This window comes from Syngnathus scovelli, chromosome 11 (genome assembly GCF_024217435.2).
Source record: "Syngnathus scovelli strain Florida chromosome 11, RoL_Ssco_1.2, whole genome shotgun sequence".
In the NCBI taxonomy this organism is placed as follows: domain Eukaryota; kingdom Metazoa; phylum Chordata; class Actinopteri; order Syngnathiformes; family Syngnathidae; genus Syngnathus; species Syngnathus scovelli.
Window position 1 is genome coordinate 4,551,169 of NC_090857.1, and position 20,676 is coordinate 4,571,844.

The following is a 20,676-nucleotide window of genomic DNA, read 5'->3' on the forward strand; positions in this document are numbered from 1 at the left end:
TAAAATTAATCCTGTTTTTATTAATGATTGTGCTCATATAAATCAAACAGATGAGACTTATTTTGCCACATGTGACTTAGAAGCTATGACATCGGACCCAACTTTGGGGTTTTGAGAAACTGAAATCATGTCTTGACCCACGACTGGCAGCAGGCATCAATTGATCCGAAGCAGGAAGTGGCGCATCATCAGGCACAACTATAAAACTATCACCCAAACACCAAGATGAATACGCCATGTGTGCTGTATTAACATTCCCCTGGACCCTGACAAACGCTAAAAGCCACACAGAACACATTTACACAAGCATTCGTCATGCCGTCAAATGTCAAAAAATTTTTTGACATCTGGAATTACACAAGACGTTGACAATGTCTTCCGTGTGATATATGTGGTAGCATTTGGCTAATCTGCACAACCCTCATAAAGATCAATTTTCTCCGTGGTTTTGAGGTCAGTAATTAACTGGTAGCATAAACAACACCCATATTTGTTTCAATTCAATTTTTTAAATCTGTTAACTTGGTTGACCGAGCAAAAGTGGCGTATTCGTCATTTCGTTCGTCATTCACGCAGTTCTTCTTCGTCCCCGTCATGGTTCTATCCTGACAGATCTCTTTAACCTTTTGCTCCATAGACAGCAGAAGGCAATTAGTTTTGCCGTCGGGTGCTTCTGCGTGTCAAACCTGCTTGATCGTCTCCATTCCTACACACGCACACACACACCTGTGCTGAATTTGTTGTGCTTTTTTAACCTGCGGGCACATCAGGAAGGTTTGCGGCGTGACATTGGGCCACAGTTCTGAATTTTCTTTTGTTTTCCTCTCTGTCTTTGGACCAAACCAAAGGAGATAATTAGCTGGTGCGCTCAATTCACTCGCTGCTCTTTTCAGGATGATCCCCGTTATGTAGAGATATTAGGACTACGAACTTTAGGGTTACTTTCATATGAGAGCTCAAAAGGAGTCAGTTTGACATTGCCAACTTTGTGTCAAAGATCTAATTGCCCTAGAGAAGATTAGACTACCCACTGTGGATTTCGTTCATGATTGCAGTCAGGACTAAGTGGACGAAATTCGCAAAGACAAATCTCACTCGCTCTCAAAAAAGCATTTTCCTTCTCATGTAATCCAGTGTAGAAGAAAGATCCAAACAACTTGTCAAGAACCCAACGTCTCCGTTCAGCTACGTCTTTCAACACCTGACTTGGAAACAATCGGAATAAAACAGACAGTTACAACCGCATCGGAATGTGGAACTGCAGAGCGGCGATTCGTCAGAGCAGAACAATGTGATTTGCACCGGGGATAAGTTGTTTGGACAATCTTCACACCCTCAACCTGTTTGTTCTGAGTGTTTGCGTGATTACAAGCGATGACGAAGTACGAATTTGTCCATGATACACAACAACCAGATGCAAGAAGCCATCATGACTTCCTGCTGCTCATTTATTTTTAAACGCTTGAATGTAATTATCTCGATTCCACGGCCCACCGTCAAAAAAATGTTGCTGAAAAGCTCATTCAAATTCGATGAATTAGCTGAAAAAGCTCGTGCAATACATAAAAACGTCTGAATTGAGGAGGATCGGGTGCAACGACATGTTCAAGGTAACAATCATACATAATAAGTCTGTTCTGGCCCAAAGCCTCGGGTTGGATCACATTCAAAACAATGCTACCAGTCCTGGGCTGTTGCTCCGCAGGTGCAGGGAGGGGGGGAAAAAAAACAAAACAAAAAAAACATAGACCTTGTGACATTCGAATGAAAACAAACATTGAGCTGTTCACCGATGGTGGCCATGCTTTTTCTGCTGTCGCATTTTTACAGGGTAAGCTCCCCTCACAAAGCTACAAAGCAAACAGTGCAGTGTGAACAGCGGCGAACGCGGCTTGTTGTGACGTGTATGTGCTGAGTGACTGACCGTGTGCGGTGGACATTCCTGACATTGAGTCCATGGGGGTATGTTTTTTTTTTTTTCTCCTCATCATGTAAGATGTTTTGAGAAGCCGGTTCCCCTGGCCAGTGCTCACCTGTTGAGCCACGACAAGCAAACAAATGGCTTCCATTGTCGCCCACTGCGCCCCCTATGGCCTTTGACCTCTTAGCATTGAGTTGCTCTGCAGAGGGTCTTGTCGGAGAAGCCTTCTTGCTTCACTAACATCTATCCCCGCCCGAGCCGCTAAAGTGCTTAGCTGTTTAACACCTGTGGCTCCATCCTCTGACTTCCAACACAACTTCTCCATAAATCCTCAGTCAAATCTCATGACTATTTTCTCATGTCTTTTTCTATGAGATAATGTACTAATTCAACAAATGGAGGCAGAAGTCTTGGATTGGAGCAGCTGGTCCATTTGCTGTGGCATACCAATAGCAACAAGTCATTGATCGGATCAAGCTGATATGGATGCATCCAACGGCTCCAGTTTAGGATTACAAATGCTGCGGCAAACAACAGCAGCACCTGGCTAATATCGAGGAGTAAGTAGAGCGTAATATGTGCCGGATTAAGATAAGTGTGTATTTGCGTTTTGTGAGCGTGTGTGTGCGCACGTGTGGACTTGCATTAGGTCATTGTTTTTGCAACATCTCTCCAGCTGCTTGGCTGTGTTGGTGAAGATACCTTCCCCATAAAATATTTCCCTAGCAACAATTTGCACTGAATTTGAACCTCAACTATGAGCTAGCATGAAACAGTGTCGGTCGCGTTGAGTGCAAATCTGTGCAGGTTAGCGGAAGAGATTGGGTATTTTGAGAACGTATTGGCAGTACAGCGCGTTAATGAATATTTGATGACAGTTCCACCTCGTCTCAGCGACACTCGCAGATGATCTCCTGACCTTCACACAGCCCAGGCCGGATGAATTATTGAACGTCGAGCTGTCAGTCACGATGGGTGGAATGGAGAACGACGAAGCAAATTTCACTCGCGTTATCCGTGACACTGTCGCTAGCCGATTGGAGTCACATGCAGAACTGAAAGACAAATAGAAGACGCGATAAAGAGAAATATAACCGAAATAAAAGGTGTCTTTCTATCGCTTTTGAAGTTGCCTGCTGATTTATCCACGGCCTGACATTTGGGATTAATTGAATCCTTTTATCCGTGTTGCATGAAGAATGCTCTCATATGCCAAATGTTTGTTGTTGTCTTCTACGAGCCGTCTGTTCTACATCACCGCTTTGGTTGACATTTTTACGCTTTCCAACACGTGTGCATGCTTTGATAAAAGAGATTAAACAACATTTCGCACGCTGTGGGGTCCCAAATCCAGCAGATTAGGTAACAACGTTTTCCTTTGTTTGGGGCGGTGCATTTCCAATTTGAATACTCAGCTGTTTGGTCGTTTTACTCACACACACTCATCGATAATGATGATTTATTTATTTGTCATTGGTAGCTCACTGATATTTTTACCCTACTCAAGGGTGTGTCCCTGCTTTTACACGTCTGTCAGTATTTCTTGAGGCGAGCAGTCACAGGGACCGACCGACTCATCCCCTAGTAACTCACATGAATGTGTCACATCTGATACTTCCTCAGGCCTTGGCCCAACACCACGCTATCACACATCCAACACTCTGAGCTGATCCCTTTCATCCCTCGTGCTTCCTTCAGCACTCCCACGGCTGCCACTTCACCTCTCGCCTTCTTGTTGCGCTGGACGATTGTCGTTGTCAGCTACTCCCTGCTCCATTGCTGCTAGCAACAGCTGGTCTCAACTTGCAGCCGATCGGCACTTTTTTCTTTATTTATCTTTGGCTGGACGCTATTGAGGCCATCTGCCGTAAACAGCAAGTTTAGAGCAGCTGCCTTTGTCTCTCACAGATATCCAATAAATCTTTGTGTCATTTGATGATAGAATGATACAGTACTTTGTACTATGTACTGAGAGGGCTGCAAAACTGGTATGTCATCTTTGAACCAAGGGTCTTAAAAGTTTTTGGTCTGTTATGCAAGAGTACTTCCAAAATGGGAGACTTTGGATATAAACTGAGTCAGTAATCTTCACCTTGCAGCACTGCTCAACTAATATTACATATTCTGGAACACTAAAAAAAAATTTAAAAAAATAAAGGTCAAGTGCATTCTGTTCTGTTCTCTTGTATCTGGAGGAGAAACCCGAGAAGAATTTCTTGTAGCTGGCTGCTGTGACTCTAAAGTCTGCTGAGTTTTATACTGGATCAGCAGAAAATAATCAGCCTGCATCATCATTTTACATCCATCACCACCCAGCCTGGGAAATATTATCAAGTCTAAATGGGAGTGCTGAATATGACTGATATGCGTATACGGTGCATAATTCCATAATGTGTGAGGGAGTTGGTGGCATCAGATCAAGTTTATGAAATTTCTCGCCGTCTCACTTTCATATCCTCTCATTTAATTCAGCGTGTTGGTTAACATGACATTTAGCTAAGTTTACTTTTACCATTTGTAAAACTCCTGTGGCTTTCCTTTTTATTCTCTATGAATCAACCTATCAGTTTGACTACAATTTCTGTGTGGCATGTCATGATGTGTGTGTGTGTGTGGGGGGGGGCACTTCCACCTGTGAGGTTTCAGATTTCTGCTTGAGCATAGAAAAACGCTTATATGACAATTAGACAGACAGATATCTTTGAGGACAGAGCCCCAAGGGCATTGCTGAAAAGAGGTGCTGACAAATTGCTGTTTGAATTAGGACAACCGATTGTGAACCTTTTGAGTATTTACATATAATATTGACATCGATTAGAGAAGTAAAATGAAAAATTTTTCCTCATCGAGAGCACGGACGCTGTAGACTTATGGCAGATGAACCCAAGGAAGATTTTTTTTACAGTTTCTTATGAAAGGTCTAAGAAAAAAAAAACTGTTTAAAATATTTTACCGGCTGTTATGCTGAACTTTTCCCTAGTTCCACCTGGCTGCTTTGAAGGACTTTTCAGCCATGTTGGGCCCCTGGGATCCGGTGCTCAGTGGAGTGGACAATGCGCATGGGCTGTAGTCTGGAGTGTGTGTGTGTGTGTGTGTGCGTGTGTGTTTCAAATGTGAGTGTGAAGCGGCAGCTGTCCAGCTCATCTTCCCCCCTTGTGGCTCGCCTCATTTATAATTAACCCAGATGACCAGGTGGCTATGTCCCTCTGTCCCTGCCAAGGCATGCTTCTTTCTAACCTCTGAACTTCTACCAGACATTCCCCAGCTCATGTTTACCACTTGTGTCGTGCTTGCTTCACCAGCTTCACCTCAGATCTAGTTTTGGAACAGTACATTGTGCCACCCAAGTAGACTTGAGGGGCTCTAACTCTAATAGGTTGGAGACTGGCACGATATGGACCTGATGTTTGCAAGATCCGGTTTCTGTTGAGTAACAGCTTGACCTACAGGTTTCTGGGCATATGTGTAAAGCTAGTCAAGTCCTAGTGATTGAAAGGAGATGCTACAAGTGAAACTCTAGCTGAGTCATATTTCTGAGCCAGCTGACATTGGGCGGGTGTCGGGGTACACCCTGGACTGCTTACTGGCCAATCACAGGGTGTTCTTTAATTTTTGCTTGGATTCAGGATTCAGGATTCAGGAGTTTTTTATTCGCCATGTTTGAGCGTGCCAAACAAGGAATTTGACTTCGGTAAATCACAGCCTCTGTTCAACATTTTGGTGACTAACAACAACACTCAGGACATGTGATACCCCCCCCTCTCAGTTTCCTCCACACCCTGACCACATCTTGCCACGCTGATTTGCGTTGGCACATCCGTCCAAGCACCTGCTACCCCCCCCCCCCCCCCGCGCCTTCATTCACCCTCAACCCTGCCAGCATTCCAAAGAGTGCGCCACGTGTCCCCCATCATCCTCTAAATGGGTGACAATAACACTGTCCTCGCCCTTTAGGACCAAGGACCACTCCCAAAAACTCACGCTAGTTACTCAAAGGTTGATGGCAGGACTGGGGGAACAGGTGTGTGGCACTCCACCCAAAAATGTCCCTTGGCTTCGACCCAAATAGAAACATACTCTTTCTCCTCGTGCAACATAACTAGTAAGACTAGTCTCCCTTGAATGAATCTGTTTTTAGTTTTTTGTTTAATCAAGGATATGCAAAAACTTCTCAACTGTGTAAGGGATACTGCAAGACCTCAGTCTATATGGAAAGTCTGCATCGTTATTGTCTACAACTTGGACCGCTGCAATGGAGTTCGTTTTCTCAGGGGGTCTGAAAAGGACTGATTGCATTGTGCCAATGTCTCTCCTTGCTCCTCAGTGTCTTTTCTCCCTATAGACTGCTGTCTCCATTTAAGGTTGCTGATGGTCTTAACCTTTAGCTATCTGTGAGTGAGAACCCAAGAGAGGTCCAGATTATGTGCTGTGATAGATGAGGTAAAGTAATCGGGAGGATACTCAGTGGTCTCCTCTTTAAAGTCAACACTGCTTCCATTCAGTAACGTAAGAAGGTAGACATTCACTCAAAGTTGATTTAGTGATTACAGCACACAAATAAAAGCGACAAAGTACACAATTGATGTGACACTCTGAGCCATACGGAAAAGTCATCTTGCTGATATGCATCAGTTTTAAATGCAATATAATCCGGGTGGGCATAGCGTCAACACTCATAGACCTCCCACGGCGTACTTGGGTCTTCGGGCTGTTCTGATCATTTGCCAGCATCATATCAGGATGCAGTACGTTCGATAGGAGAAGAAGCGGTGCACAATTAAAAGCAAATTAATTATTAAGTATTGCCGAGCTTCCATCTACTTTACGTCGGAAACAGTGGGAAAAGACACCAGGTTACTTCCTGTCATGTTGCTTAGCAACCAGCAGCAAATTTGAGCAAGCTTATAAATCAGGGCTGTCAAACTCATTTTTGTCATGGGCCACATCGTGGTCATAGTTTCCCTCGGAGGGCTATTATGATTGTCAACGTCTTCTATATACAGTATAGGCTACAAAACTAATGAATAACTTGTTTTGAAATCAGACACTAGTAAAAACTGTTCAAATATTTTGAAAAAGACAAATGGTGATAAAAATTGCAAGCAATATCTTTACTTTTTAAAAGAAATTTTAGTGATGACACATCAAAATTTGTCTTTGCGGGCCACATAAAATTATATGGCGGGCCGTATCTGGCCCCCGGGCCTTGAGTTTGACATCTATGTTCGAGATCTTAATTACATTACAGTTAATCAGTGAACAGTTTATTGAAATTCAAAATAAGGTTGTTGTTTTTTTGGACGCTTAACAAAGTATCCATGAGCCTCACATTCATTCCAGGGCAGAGACCAGCTGTTACCTAAAGCTGTCAAAGGCAACAACTGGAATTTACAATTCCCTCTCTGTGAAACATCACACCACTTTTAAACATCCAAATGTGATCAAAAACAAACTTGCAAAAACATTATGTGGGAACAAAATGTATTTTTGCAATCTGTCTAGTTTCAGAGACACCTTGCAGTCTCTTGACTTGACATTCTAGCCCACTTGAAGTCAAGTGGTGAAATTCCTTAATTCCTTCGGGCTGGCTTCTGTGGCGAGGCCTTGGAACGACAAAGTTTGCTGTTTGCTGAACTCCAGACATATTTGGGTGTGTTTACAAAAAGACAGGACAAGCAAGATACTGCCTGACGGGGAAACAAACAATTCTGGGGAATACCATTTTGATTCCAGGGCTTTACAATCTGATGCATTTTATTGTTGGTGATTTAATAAAATACCCCCCCCCCCCACACACACACACACACACAACATATTGAGCAGCTGGTTCTGCCATGCTCCCTCCCAGAAAGATTTTGCTTTCTCACGCCACTTTGGTGCTGTATGGCACCTGTTCTTCCAACCTCAGGCAGCAGATGTTGCAACTACATTCCATCCAAAAAGCATGACTATTGATTTGGAAGCAATCCCAAGCAGGGCCCATCGTACTCGTATGCTTTGAATTACAAAAAGTGCTCCGGTTTCGACTGCCTAAAAAGGAGGCACATGGACGATTGCGTAACGTGTCTCACTTTAGTGGTAGTATGATATCAATTTTAATTCTGGAAAAACATTCACTATATTGTTTGGCAGTAAACTACTTTCTGTTTCATCGAAAGAGAGAGACAGACAAGGAGTGAATGACAAGGAAGATTGGCAATTTAACAAAGATGAGTGGAGGACAAAAAGTATAGAAATGCTTTTGTTGTTTTGAAAGACCTTGAAAAGGGAGGCCCCGCTCCTCCATCCTCTTGCCCCTTTCTCCTCGCTCTTACTGCCAATGGCCGAAAGAGAGCTCTTTCAAACAAGTGCCATTGCAGCTGCATGCTCTAAAGGACTTTGAGACAATTGTAGGCCCGGTGGTTACCTTGGAGATGCGGTTCTTTCCTCCCTGCCATGCAACTTGCCACACTGGTAATCTGAATAACGCCTGGAGAAAAACTAAAAAAACAAACCCAACTGTCTCCTTTTCCTGTCTAGTTTTCTCCTGCAAATTTAAATGGATCGCGAGAGTCTGTGAGTTTTGGACCGACACATTCATGGGAGCAAGACCCTTTGAAAGTCCTTCTCTTGTTATTGTGAGACCTGTCCCATGGACACAATTTGATTTCCTGCTGCATACAAGCTTTCCAATCTGTTTGTGAGCTGGAAGCCGTCTGGGAAAGTGTGCAGGCAAAGAATTCACACACAGCACAAAAGTCCAATTATGAGCCTCGACTCAGGCGACGCTGGATAAAGGGGTCTTGTCTATGTCCGAAGAGAGGCATGGTGCTTTCCTTGCCTTCCGCCTCAGCCTCATCTCTCCTCCTAACAAATACAAAAAGATAACAACATCTTGCTAACGCTCACCAACGTTTTTGTAACTGACAGCGACTTCTTGGATACTGAGCGCCTTTGACGTAAAAAGTTGTTTGTCATATTGGATCTATTCCAAATTTAAATTATGCAAATTTAAGCACGCATGTACGTGACTAAATACTACTAACACTACTACGAAATTGTATATAGTAAATAGTTAAATAGTAAAATAGTCTGCGTACTGGAGACTTTGGTTTGCATAATACTGAATAATAAAATCAACTTTTTACACTTACATTATTTTAAAGGCTTTGCATTTGGTTATGGCTTCCAATGCATACTGTAAACTATTCCAATTTCTTTGGTGGGGGAGAAAATAGAATCCCGTTTTCTTTTCATGTATTCAGTTTCAGCATTCAGTGCTCGTGTCCTTGCGACAAAAATGTATTCTTGCACCGTGCGTAACACCAACAGGCAAATGTAAATGCACAACTCTAAAGTATAAATGCAAATGTGTCAGGAATGAACTGAGCAAACGTACACTTGTGAGCATGCGATGCATATTTGGTGTGTATTTGTGTGTGCATGTGTGTGTGTGTATCTGACACTCAATCATGAGCAGCTGGTGAACTGCTCTCACACACCAGGTGTGACTTGTAGCTCCGGGCTCTGTATCGGCACATAGGAAGGCAATATGACACTCGGACGTCCACAAGCATCTTCAGAATGTGCGCATAGCATGTACGCACGGATGTGCTGTATATAAACATGCACACATTGAGAGGGGGGATGGGGGGGGGGGTACAGTATTGGAGAAGGCATGCAAAAAAGTCATGAATCACAGCATCCTTGCAGATCTGAAATGTTCACGGTCAAGGGAGCTTAGCTGATCAAGAGACGTTGCCTTCAGAACTGATGTGATCGGGATGCACATGTGGTCAAAGCGAGCAATAAAAGGCTTGCCATCTGTCTTTACGGCAAACAGTTGCTTCTCTCACTTGACATGCCATGCACACACAACCCAAATAACCATTAGTCCATAAACAGACACGCTTACAGACAAATTCTAGAAGCCCTAAATAAAAAACAACATGGAATCAAAAGCAAAACAATATTGCAGCAGCATAACAGCAAATTGCTGATTCACCATGTTTGTTTCCGAGTTTAACTGAATTTAGCATTTCCTTCAGTATCCAAATCATAAAATCTATTCTACAAAGTCATCTTTATTGTCAAAGCATCGGATAATTTTGTTTATTCCACCCCTTATGTCTGGAGTTTTCCACCCAATCATTTTTCACAAAGTTGATCGAGTTGTGCCCGTCGAAGTTCCATCATGTCTTTAACCTCAATTTGGCCACCCATTGAGTACGTTTGAACAAGGCATCAACTTCTTCTGATCACTGGCTAACAGTAAGTACTTTATTCAACCTTGATAATCTGTGGAATTAATCTGTTTTATAAGGGAGCAGCATGGAGGCGCTGAGAGAAGTGCCATGGACGCACACACGAGTGCACACACATGCACACACACACTCGCACGTTTATCCCTCTCGGCAGCTCACTTCCATAATGTCTCGGGCTTCACATAAACCCCCGGCTGGGATTTTGAGGTTATTACTATGTGTTGCCTTCTTTATCCCCGGGGTCATAGCTATGTGAGGTGGAGGTGAGAGCCCAAGAGAAACATTGTCTCACATGCCATTGAAGTATTGCAGTGAAACACACAATCCTGAATCGCATCAGCTGTGACAGAAATAATCCCCAGTGGCAAAAATGGGAGGGTGAGATTAGTTAATATTTGTCACTGTTGCTAAGGCGATAAGGAGGGTGGGGATGGTCCTGGTAATGTAACTTGCGAGGAGAGGAGGTCAGGTCCCCCCTCCACACAACTCCTTGGAGCGCCCCTCGTTGTGAGGCCTGCGGTGTTTGAACACTGAAGGTCATGGGTGACACCTGTTTCCCGTCTCATCTCCCAACATCAAGTTGACTTGCCGGGAGAACGGGGATGGGGGGTGTTTTGAGGTGGGGGGCACTACAGCAGAGGACAAAACCTCCTGTGTTCGCTTCCTGCCTCAGGCAAAAAAAAAAAACTGAAAAGAGGATGAAACAGCCAAGTTTGTCTATCGGGGTGGAAAATTAATTTCCGAGGCAAAAGCAGAGTCACTTTTGAAAGGGAGGAATTAGTTAAACACACACACAGCAGTTAACCAAAAGACTAATTCACCAAATCCTTACAAATAAAGCGGAAATATTTGTCAAATGAATTCATTAGTGAAGCTCAAAATGACATTTCCAGCCTTACATTCATTATATTTTAATTAAACTTGCCCAAAAATGCAAAAGTGCCAAAAAATGTAACATGCAAAACCTTTTTTTCCCTATTAAATGCAGCCAAATAATTCTCATAAACAGTAAAAGCCTTGCTTCTTTTTTTATTTTATTTATTCAAATGGTTATGGGCTGCACTGTATGCAAATAATGGTTCATGTTTGCCCCCTTGTGGAAAGAAAAAGTAATTCAAGAAGGCTCTACAGTGCTGTTGAGTGCTGTTGAAAAATCTAAAATACTCGAGGAATGCAGAAGCTTATCGCCCTCTCACCCTCTTTACAATTAAAATAGAAATACACTGACATAAAAAAAATCACAACCGGTCACAATTGGCCCATTTAAGAACACATTGGAATACATTTACAATCAAATTACAAATAATTCCACCTGCATCCCGGATAATGATACTACTGAAAATAAGAACTAGGAAATCGGAAACTTGGCTGCCTAAATTAATTCACTCTATTAACTAACTGAGCCCTGACCTCAACCCTGCCCTGGCCAATCTTTCTCTTATTCGATTCTTATTCTCAATTAGGAGAACGCCAAATATGATGCTGTGGAGTAATGTTCTCGAAGAAGGGAGCAGGCGGGGGGGTGTCTGATGGATTATTCAACATTCTGCAAACTTGGCTCATCAGAGGAACATAATGATTTGGCCGCCAAACAGCTCATTTCACTTGGTCAAGTGTCATGTGACCGAGCTCGTGCATTCTAGCCTCCGTGAGTGCTGGCCAACTTCAGACAGAGAGACAGAGTACATTAATCAGCCCCTCCCCCACCGGCTCCACTGGACGCCCTCGCAGAATGGACATCTGCGGGCAAGAAATTAGCCTGGAAAATGTAATTGATGAGTGCAATGGTGAGATAATTACAGGGAACAAAATTATTGATCAGGGCAGCAAAGTCTTAAAACCGTCTGACCTGCTCAGCCTTGCCTCGTAAAGTCGTCAGAAAATATGTGGAGTGAGGTAATGCGATACATAATTGTTCTGTTGGTGACCCCAGATACACATTCGGTGGAGCACGGGAACAACCATCCATTTTCTACTACTTTTATACACGGATATGACTTGTGGATGAGAAGTGGGATCTTGGCTGGAATGATTTTAAACATTTTCAAAGAAGCGAAAGTCTACACCCCCCCCCCCCCCCCGTTTTGTTCTACCCTGCTTCACCTCCTCTGCGGCGGTATAATGAGGCCGCTCACTGATGATGAGAGATGGTCACTCGGACTGACTGGTTTATTTTGGTGCTATGAAACAGATCTTGGCGTGAAAAATGATGTGTCGCTGTGAATAATTGAACAGCTTCACTGACCCACTGATCCATCTGTCCACAGATCAATAGACGACATAGTGCGGGACGCATGTATGTTCCCAGTGGCTCACAACAGCCATCGCCTGAAATTGGGATGACCGCCCCCTTGAGATGGATTTTAAAAAAAGGGTGGATTTTACTACTTAATTGTAATTCCATTAATGCAATATTACTCGTAGGACCACAGCAATTATTATTTCAACTGGTCTTCCCTTTTAATGTCGACTACTGTTGGATACTTAGTATTACCTTGAAATGTGCTTCCATTAATTCCAATAAAACATTTACACACAACATCAGAGTGATTTTCTTTTTGTATACTTTGCTATCAATCCGACTAACACTAAATGGTTGCCCGAGTGTGTCTGCTTTGTAAGTGGCGATCAAATTTCTATTTTATTTCTGTGTATTGAGCATCAAATGGTGTACCGGGCTCTTGTGCAGGATTGGAGGGGCTTGTTCGTTTCTAATAGATCCTTGACCTTCGCAGCTCCCTGACAGCCTTCTGACATGAGTCCTTTGTGGTAGCGTCGGGCGGCCCGAGCTCCTGTAATGCAAATTTCATGTCATGACATCAAACAGCGCATTGATCAAAGGTCAGCGCTCCTTTCTGTAGGTGTTTGATATCAAAATTTCAATTTCATCTCCAGCTGTCAAGGGCTGTTAGCGCTGAAGAGCAAAGGATGGAGGGTGGGAGGGAGGGAGGTAGGGAGGGAAGGAGGAGTTAGAAAAAAGGAAAATCAACTGCTTGGGACTTAGAAAAAAGATGATAGTGATATCAAATGTGGGTTTATCTATCCTACCGAAATTCATTCTGTGCTGACTTTTTTTTGTGCTTCCTCATATTTTCTGAAATATTGGATTTAAGCAAAGGAGGGACTTTGAAATAAAAGCATCAATTTTTAATAAATTGAGCAAAGTAGGCCAATACCCATTTAAAGATAAAGAGATAAAGGTAAAGATAAGATAAAGATAAAAGTCAGAGCAAGGAATGACTAATGGTGAAAGAGTTCCACCTGAATTTGGGATACTCTACTGTAATGCACTTTGATTTACGGAACCTTTTTTTGCACTTGTTCACTATTTTAGAGATTTATATTTTTTGAATGCATGCATTTCTTTTTCCAGATGATAGATGGCAATGCTGCTCTTCCCAAGAAAGCCTTGCTGCTGCTGCTACCTTTTCTTAAGTCTAAAAAAAACGAACAAAAAAATCTGCAATACATTGGCTTGTTCTATTAAAACACGTGCTTGTAGTAATTTAACAAATTACAAAAATAATGATAATAAATACAGATAGTCAAGAAATGTTAAAAGAAATGCCATTGAAATTCAAAATATATTAAAAAAAATTGTGCTCTTAATGGAAAATACATAACCTAACCAAGTTTGAACATCAGCAACATTGCAATCGGACTAGCTCACACTAAGAGATGGTGCCAGCCGAGAAATAATGTTCTGTGTTATACAAAAGTACATTTGGAAATAAATTTGCATTCTCACTGCATTCGAGAGACGCTTGCAGGAAGTGTGTATTAGAGAATGGCAACGATAGCACTGATAGCTCCTTAACCAGATAGAGCATACGACCACATAGTAGCTACGGAGACAAATTAGTTGCATGGGGGGTAATTATTCTTTCCTTGATACAAATGAAGGCGCAGGGGTTATCTCTCAGCTCATGAATAGGCTTTGTTTAGAATAGAGAAACTCTTCATAGCCACAAGGAGCACCATTAATTGCCCAACAAGCTTAACCACTGCTACGCTCATGGGCATAAAAGTGAGAGGATTCCGTCTTTTTATTTCTGTGTGTGTATGTGTGTGTGAGAGAGAGCATGACTGTGTTTTCAATCTTGGCCTGGCCACCTGCTGTCAGACGGGGAGAGATGCTATGGTGGGTGAGAATTAAAATTTCCTGTCGTTGAAAAAGTTGGGCAAGTTTGAGACGATTGGTAGAGAAATTGAAAGTTGGGCAGACAGGCACATCATCAGGATCGAAATGAAACAAGAAGGCAAGAGAGAAGTTGCCGTGTAGAGGCGAAGATGAGCGAGGATGGAGAAAGCGGGTGGTGAGATGTGGACTCGACAGCTTTGAGGAATTCTCCGTTTAGTCCTTTCACATGTCCAGCCAATGTGATGTAATCAAAAAGCCATCAGCAGCAATATTATCACAAGTACCTCATTGATAAACGCCTTTGCTAAACAAACTTGCTTCTACAGTTTGAGAAGCGCAGTTAAAGTGACTTGGCCAGAGGTCACCGGATTAAAAGAGATAAGCACCGGTGAATATTCCAACACTTCACCAAGGAGGGCTCTCATTCATCACCCAGCGGGATCCGTGAATAATACATGTGCTCGTTGGGTCCGAGCACAGTAAAGCGAGAGCACTCACGGCGGAACAAAGTATTACTCTCGTCCAACCGGTTAGACCTCCCTGAGGCCGATTCCGAGGTCCATTGGGAACGGTCTTGTTTGTCCTCTTCCCGTGTCTTCCCCTGAGGCGACGCATACAAGCCAATCAATCTTCTGATTCTCCTGATAATACACAAATCTCAATGTTCACCTCCCAAAACACACACGGTGTATTTCTCCTTATTCGTTTTACCTCGGGCACACTTAGACCAGCATTGTATCAAATGTAATCCCTTCGCATGCAATATTAATGTCCGTTACGCATACAAGCCAATATCAATAAGTATCCTCAAAATCCAGGATGATGTTCTTCGTCAGTGAGAAGATAGAATTCCCGAATCTGGACATTTCAGCAGGCGGTGGGATTCAATCAGAAAAGTATAGAACGGCGAAGAAATGGAGTAAAAGGCCTCAAGCCAGCGCACATGCTACCGTGAAATATTTTGTTTCAAACGGTGGAGAAGACTGGCGTGGCATCTACTGTATGACGGAGCTGATGAAGTGCAAAAGTTGCATTCGCCCCTCCTAGCAGGCAACCCTCGAGGCCAAAGAGATTGCATGATTGCCTCTGTGAGCTACATTACATCGACGTGATGGAGCATACAATCCTGGGGCATGAAATGATGTCAAAGGAAAGTGGATGGGGGGGCTGCGAGAGGGGGGGGGGAACATCCCAGTGCATTTTGGTGGGACCCCAGATTTCTCCGAATGCAATCGAATTTGCTGATACATCTCCCTGCGCCACTGCCTTAATATTGATGACGAGGATTCACACATGACTGCATGGTAGCACACAACAGGGGAGTCTTCAAATCCAGTTTTACACGTTCCTGCCGGGACCCCTCCCCACCTCCTGAAGTTTGATTTCAGGGGAAGTGGAACAGAAGATTCAAAACAACCATTAGAAATAACTCCCTGTGCTTATCGCACATAAAATAGTCCGATTAAAAGGCGTGTACTAAGACTTTTGTTTTTTTCAAAGTAGTCACATTAACTTTTGCTCTAAGAAAATGATGGTGGATTTTCTTGTGGGGAAACAGAGCAGCTGTTTTTTTCTCTCTCGAGGCAACTGTAAGCAAAAAAGCACACTACTCGTATATATTTTCACGAGATGCCTCTTCTAATTCCACTGGCGTGGGCCATTCCTGCACGGTTGCAGACTGAAAGCGCACATTCTGATTGCACACTGTAACAATAAATCTCGTGCTCATATTGCTGTGACCGGAAAATTCTGTATGAGACAGGTAGAATGTATCAGGTGATCAGTTTCAATGTATCACCGAGCGACAGAAAGCAGATCTATCATGAAATAAATGCGAGCAAAGGAAGCCCCTCTGTCTCATTCAACAGACGTTTGGCCCAATTTCACAGGCTGCGCCGTGGCGGAATGAGAAGAAATCAAGAGAAAAAAAAATGTGAAATTGCTCGCTTACATTGCACTTGTAGTCTTATTTGTCTCCCTCTTTGTCATTTGACAATGTTAGAATGCATTTCTAGTCTGCTCAGCAAAGATAAGGACACTTGTGGAGTGTGGTATCTCCAGGTCCATTCTGTTCTCGTATAACAATATTGTAGCTCTTCTTTTGCAACCAAATATATGTAAAATTGTAAATTTTGTAGAATTATATATTATTAAATTAATACTACTCTTTATAAAAATGAAGCTTGTATACAAGTAGAATTGTGATTAGCATTTTTATATGGACTAGCATTTCACAACTCTTTTTCAATTCAAATATTAGCGATGTACTGAAAATCTGTTCTATTTAAATTATTGGAGTATTTAGATACTGTGTTTGTAAAGATGATTGAGGCTGTGACATGAAAGTTTTAATGTCAAAGGGGGGTAGCCAAGTGACACCAGTGCAACGTTGAGATAAATTGCGGGTTTGGCTGGGGCGTCAGTTGGAAGTTGAAAATTGGTTCGGGAGTAAATGCAAAAAAATCGCAAGCCTCTGGTTCGTATTTCAAAAGGTTCGTAAGTAGAGATATCACTGTACATTCACAAAAAGTGAAAACAAAGGGCACAGCTCTCTCCACTTGTACCTTTGGCATCCTTGATTTTGGAGTACAAGTCGTTCCCAGTGATAACGTTTGCGGATTTGGAAACCGTTTGGCCACACTCAATACATTGTTTGGTAGTGTCGCCCCAAAGACTGTGACGTAACAGTTAAAAATACATAATAGAAAATTGAATGGAGTAAAAAATGTCCCCCTAACAGATTTTAAAGGCATCTCTGCAGCACCTGGAGGGATTAGATTAAAATTTTCTACAATCCTGGAAACTCCAAGTGCACAATAAAATGTATATAAAAGCAAAAAAAAAAAAAGATTTTACATGATATGTCTTCTTTATTAATAAAGATGACTTGAAATGAGTTGGATAGTAATAGATTTCAAGTTGACATGTTCAGCTGATATACAGTGAAAATAAAGGGAAAAATAAATCAACTTGCTTTTATTTGTTCCTAGTTTAAATTCAAATTAAAGTGTTGCACTGATCTTTTTGGTTTATTATGGAATATTTACTCGCACCGACAACTGCACCAATGTGTATCATGTTCTCATTAGGCCAATAAACTTTTTTGCCCTATTTTAGATAGAAAGATTGTGATTGGATGTTACATTGGTCCCTCGGCGTCTGATTGGCTCTTCCTTGTTTCCGTGGCTCCACTGTGCACTGACGTTTTTTCGGGCTGCCCCCCTGAGACAGACTGGAGAGAATGGCTGCCAGTGCAGGTTAGCGAAAATCTTCATCGTTTTGTGTACAACCTAGACGTAAATAACACGATCTACGTTATAAATGATGTGCTTCTAGACGTGTGGACTAAAGTGTCAACGATGTTGTACCTATACGTGACATGTTGCGTTCTTGTTAAACGAGGCCGAGCTATAAATGACTCCTCAAAAGTGTTTGGCTGTCGCTAGGTTGGATTTGCGGCTAACGTTAGCCGTGTGGCTAACTTTCGGCCGGTTAGCTTGCTACCTACAGCTGATTGTGTAAACACTTGTTCGTCACCACAAACAAAGGTTTGAAAGTTCAAGCCGTCGCGTCGTTTATCATTACTAATGACAAATATACCACGTCTTAGGTTGTTTTGATGAGTAGAGATGGAGGTTAGAGCTTAAAGCATCTGAAGTTTTTATCACCGAATTTGATCTGGTAATGCTTGAGTGATATCTTGCTAAACATTAGCTAGGTGATTAGCCGTCTGCTAAAAGTTTAGCGTGGTTGTCAACCAGATAACATTTCGAATGTGTCTCTTCGAATCATCACAGTTGCGGGTTTGACCACCCGCGACGTGACTTATGTTGGCGATTGGGAAAGTTGGCGTTGTTGAGCGTCCTTCCTCCCCACGAAAGAAATCAGTTAGCGAGCTAGCTCCCATCTGCCGCTGTGTTTGGCAATCCCCTTGTTTCAACTCTTTGTCTTGTGAAGTAGCTCGCGTTGCTCAACACGAGGTATTTGTTGTGAAAGTTTTATCTCCCCTCCTCGACATAAAATCAGATCAAAGCATGTTTACAAACAGTCCAACCATAAAGTTTATTGACTGATGCATTCAACTAGTGGTCTTCAAATAGTTAAAAAGACTGACAACAAAAGGACTCAGAGATAAACCTATGTAAAAATAACTTTCCCATTTATTTTTTCAAAAGTATTCTACTGCAAGACTCCTCATGAATCACAACTAAGTAATCTTTACTAAACATACAATGACGGTTTCGGGATATCATTCTTAAACTTGCTTGCAGATTAACATTGTTTACTTAAATGTGTGATGTTTTGTTTTTGGTTCATTGAAGTTTTTTTGCAAACATACAAAGTTAATCTGTAATTTCGGTTTCAATTGAAAACAAAAAAGGGCTATTGTTTTTTAAGGTCTAACTGAAATGTTGTATTTTTTTTTGTTTTTTGAAAAGACAATGGGCCCAGTAAATATTTGTCAATTTGTTACCCTGTTCTCAAACCCAAGTCATTCGCTAACTTCAGGTCTATTTGATTCAAAGTCCTTAACTTTGTTGATTTTCAGGTATCGACTGTCAAGCACCATGAAGCTGCTAAATGGATTAAATAGATCTGTAAATAATGCATATACTGTAAAGAAAAGATAAATGTGTCATAAAAACAAAAGGCTTTTGTCATTTTTTCGAGGGGGGGGGGCTTAAAACTATTCTGTTAGAACTAATGATCAATTTCAAATAGTTTCTTACCAGCCTTTATGCTGATCTGTGGCGCTTTCTTCTGTGTTTAGAGGTAGGGAAGCTGTTACAAGTTCAGAATGGGACACCGCCAAGCACCAACTACAATGGGGTAGATGCCATACACGCCTGCAACATCCTTCAGCAGCTCAAAGCTTTGTACGATGAAGCTCAGCTCACAGACATTGTCGTAGAGGTGGACCACGGCAAGACCTTCTCATGTCACCGGAATGTTCTTGCTGCAATTAGCCCATATTTTAGGTAAATACGTTAAAAAGAAAATACACACACACTCCTGCATGTGAATTGCTGATTTTGGTCTTCTCTGCGTCTTCTTGCTCACCAGGTCCATGTTCACGAGTGGCCTTACAGAGAGCAACCAACGGGAGGTCAGAATCGTTGGGGTGGAATCGGAATCTATGCACCTCGTCTTGGACTATGCCTACACGTCCAGGGTCACGCTCTCAGAGTCCAACGTTCAGGCCCTGTTCACCGCAGCCAGCATATTCCAGATCCCTGCCCTGCAGGACCAGTGTGCCCAGTTTATGATCAGTAGGCTGGACCCGCAGAACTGTATTGGGGTTTTCATGTTTGCAGATGCCTACGGGCACCAAGAGCTGAAGGAACGTTCTCAAGACTACATCCGCAAAAAGGTCGGTTTAATTGAGCTTGGGACTTTGAGATGCACTGATACTGTTTCTTACCTACACCAATGCTTTGACTTAACAGCTGTAAATTTTGTTCTTTTTTTTGGTGGGCGGTGACAGTTCCTGTGTGTTTCAAGAGAGCAAGAGTTTCTCCAGATGACCAAGGAGCAGCTGGTCAGCATTTTGAACAATGACGACCTCAACGTGGAGAAAGAAGAACATGTATACGACAGCATTGTTCGCTGGCTGGAGCACGATCTGAGCGGGCGCGAGGCTCACCTGGCCGACGTGTTCTCCCAGTGCATTCGTCTGCCGTTGCTGGATGACACCTTCCTCAGTCGGATCCCCGCGCCCTTCGCTTGCGCCCTTTCCCTGTCCAAAGACCCAGTCGAGGCCAAAGCCCGCCTCACCGGCACCAATGGTTGCCCCCAGCGCCTGGGAATGACTGCTTCCGAGATGGTCATTTGCTTCGATGCCGCTCACAAACACTCAGGAAAGAAGCAGACGGTACCTTGCCTGGACACAGCCACGGGCAGGGTGTTCAAACTCTGCAAACCTCCCAACGATCTCAGAGAGGTCGGCATCCTGGTGTCCTCAGAAAACGACATCTACATCGCCGGGGGCTACCGACCGAGCAACAGCGAGGTGTGCATTGATCATCGGGCTGAGAGCGACTTCTGGCAGTACGAACATGCTGGCAATCGATGGCTACCGCACGCGCCACTTTTGCGAGCCAGGATCGGCTGCCGACTGGTACACTGTTGCGGGAAGCTCTACGCGTTGGGCGGCAGAGTATACGAAGGTGACGGCCGCAACGCTTTGAAATCGGTCGAATGCTACGACGCCCGGGACAACTGCTGGACGGCCGTGAGTCCGATGCCGGTGGCCATGGAGTTTCACAGCGCCGTGGAGTACAGAGACCGGATCTACGTCCTCCAAGGTATGTTAAGCCCTCTTAGTGGGACGAAGGCCTTTTTGCACACAAGACACTCACAGCGCAGCATTG

At 43.0% G+C, this 20,676-nt stretch overlaps 1 protein-coding gene and 1 long non-coding RNA gene across 2 annotated transcripts in view; one reads left to right on the plus strand and one right to left on the minus strand.

The window, feature by feature from the left end:
* Nucleotides 1–20,676, minus strand: part of LOC125976736 (uncharacterized) — a 25,210-nt gene continuing 4,534 nt past the window's right edge. Inside the window, exon 2 of the long non-coding RNA XR_007484498.1 lies at nucleotides 1–2,976. This is a non-coding gene — a long non-coding RNA (uncharacterized lncRNA). The remainder of the gene's footprint in view (nucleotides 2,977–20,676) is intronic.
* Nucleotides 17,488–20,676, plus strand: part of kbtbd8 (kelch repeat and BTB (POZ) domain containing 8) — a 6,340-nt gene continuing 3,151 nt past the window's right edge. Inside the window, exons 1-4 of the mRNA XM_049732579.1 lie at nucleotides 17,488–17,562; nucleotides 19,077–19,284; nucleotides 19,370–19,676; nucleotides 19,791–20,610. Coding sequence (XP_049588536.1) covers nucleotides 17,547–17,562; nucleotides 19,077–19,284; nucleotides 19,370–19,676; nucleotides 19,791–20,610 — 1,351 coding nt within the window. The 5' untranslated portion in view covers nucleotides 17,488–17,546. The remainder of the gene's footprint in view (nucleotides 17,563–19,076; nucleotides 19,285–19,369; nucleotides 19,677–19,790; nucleotides 20,611–20,676) is intronic.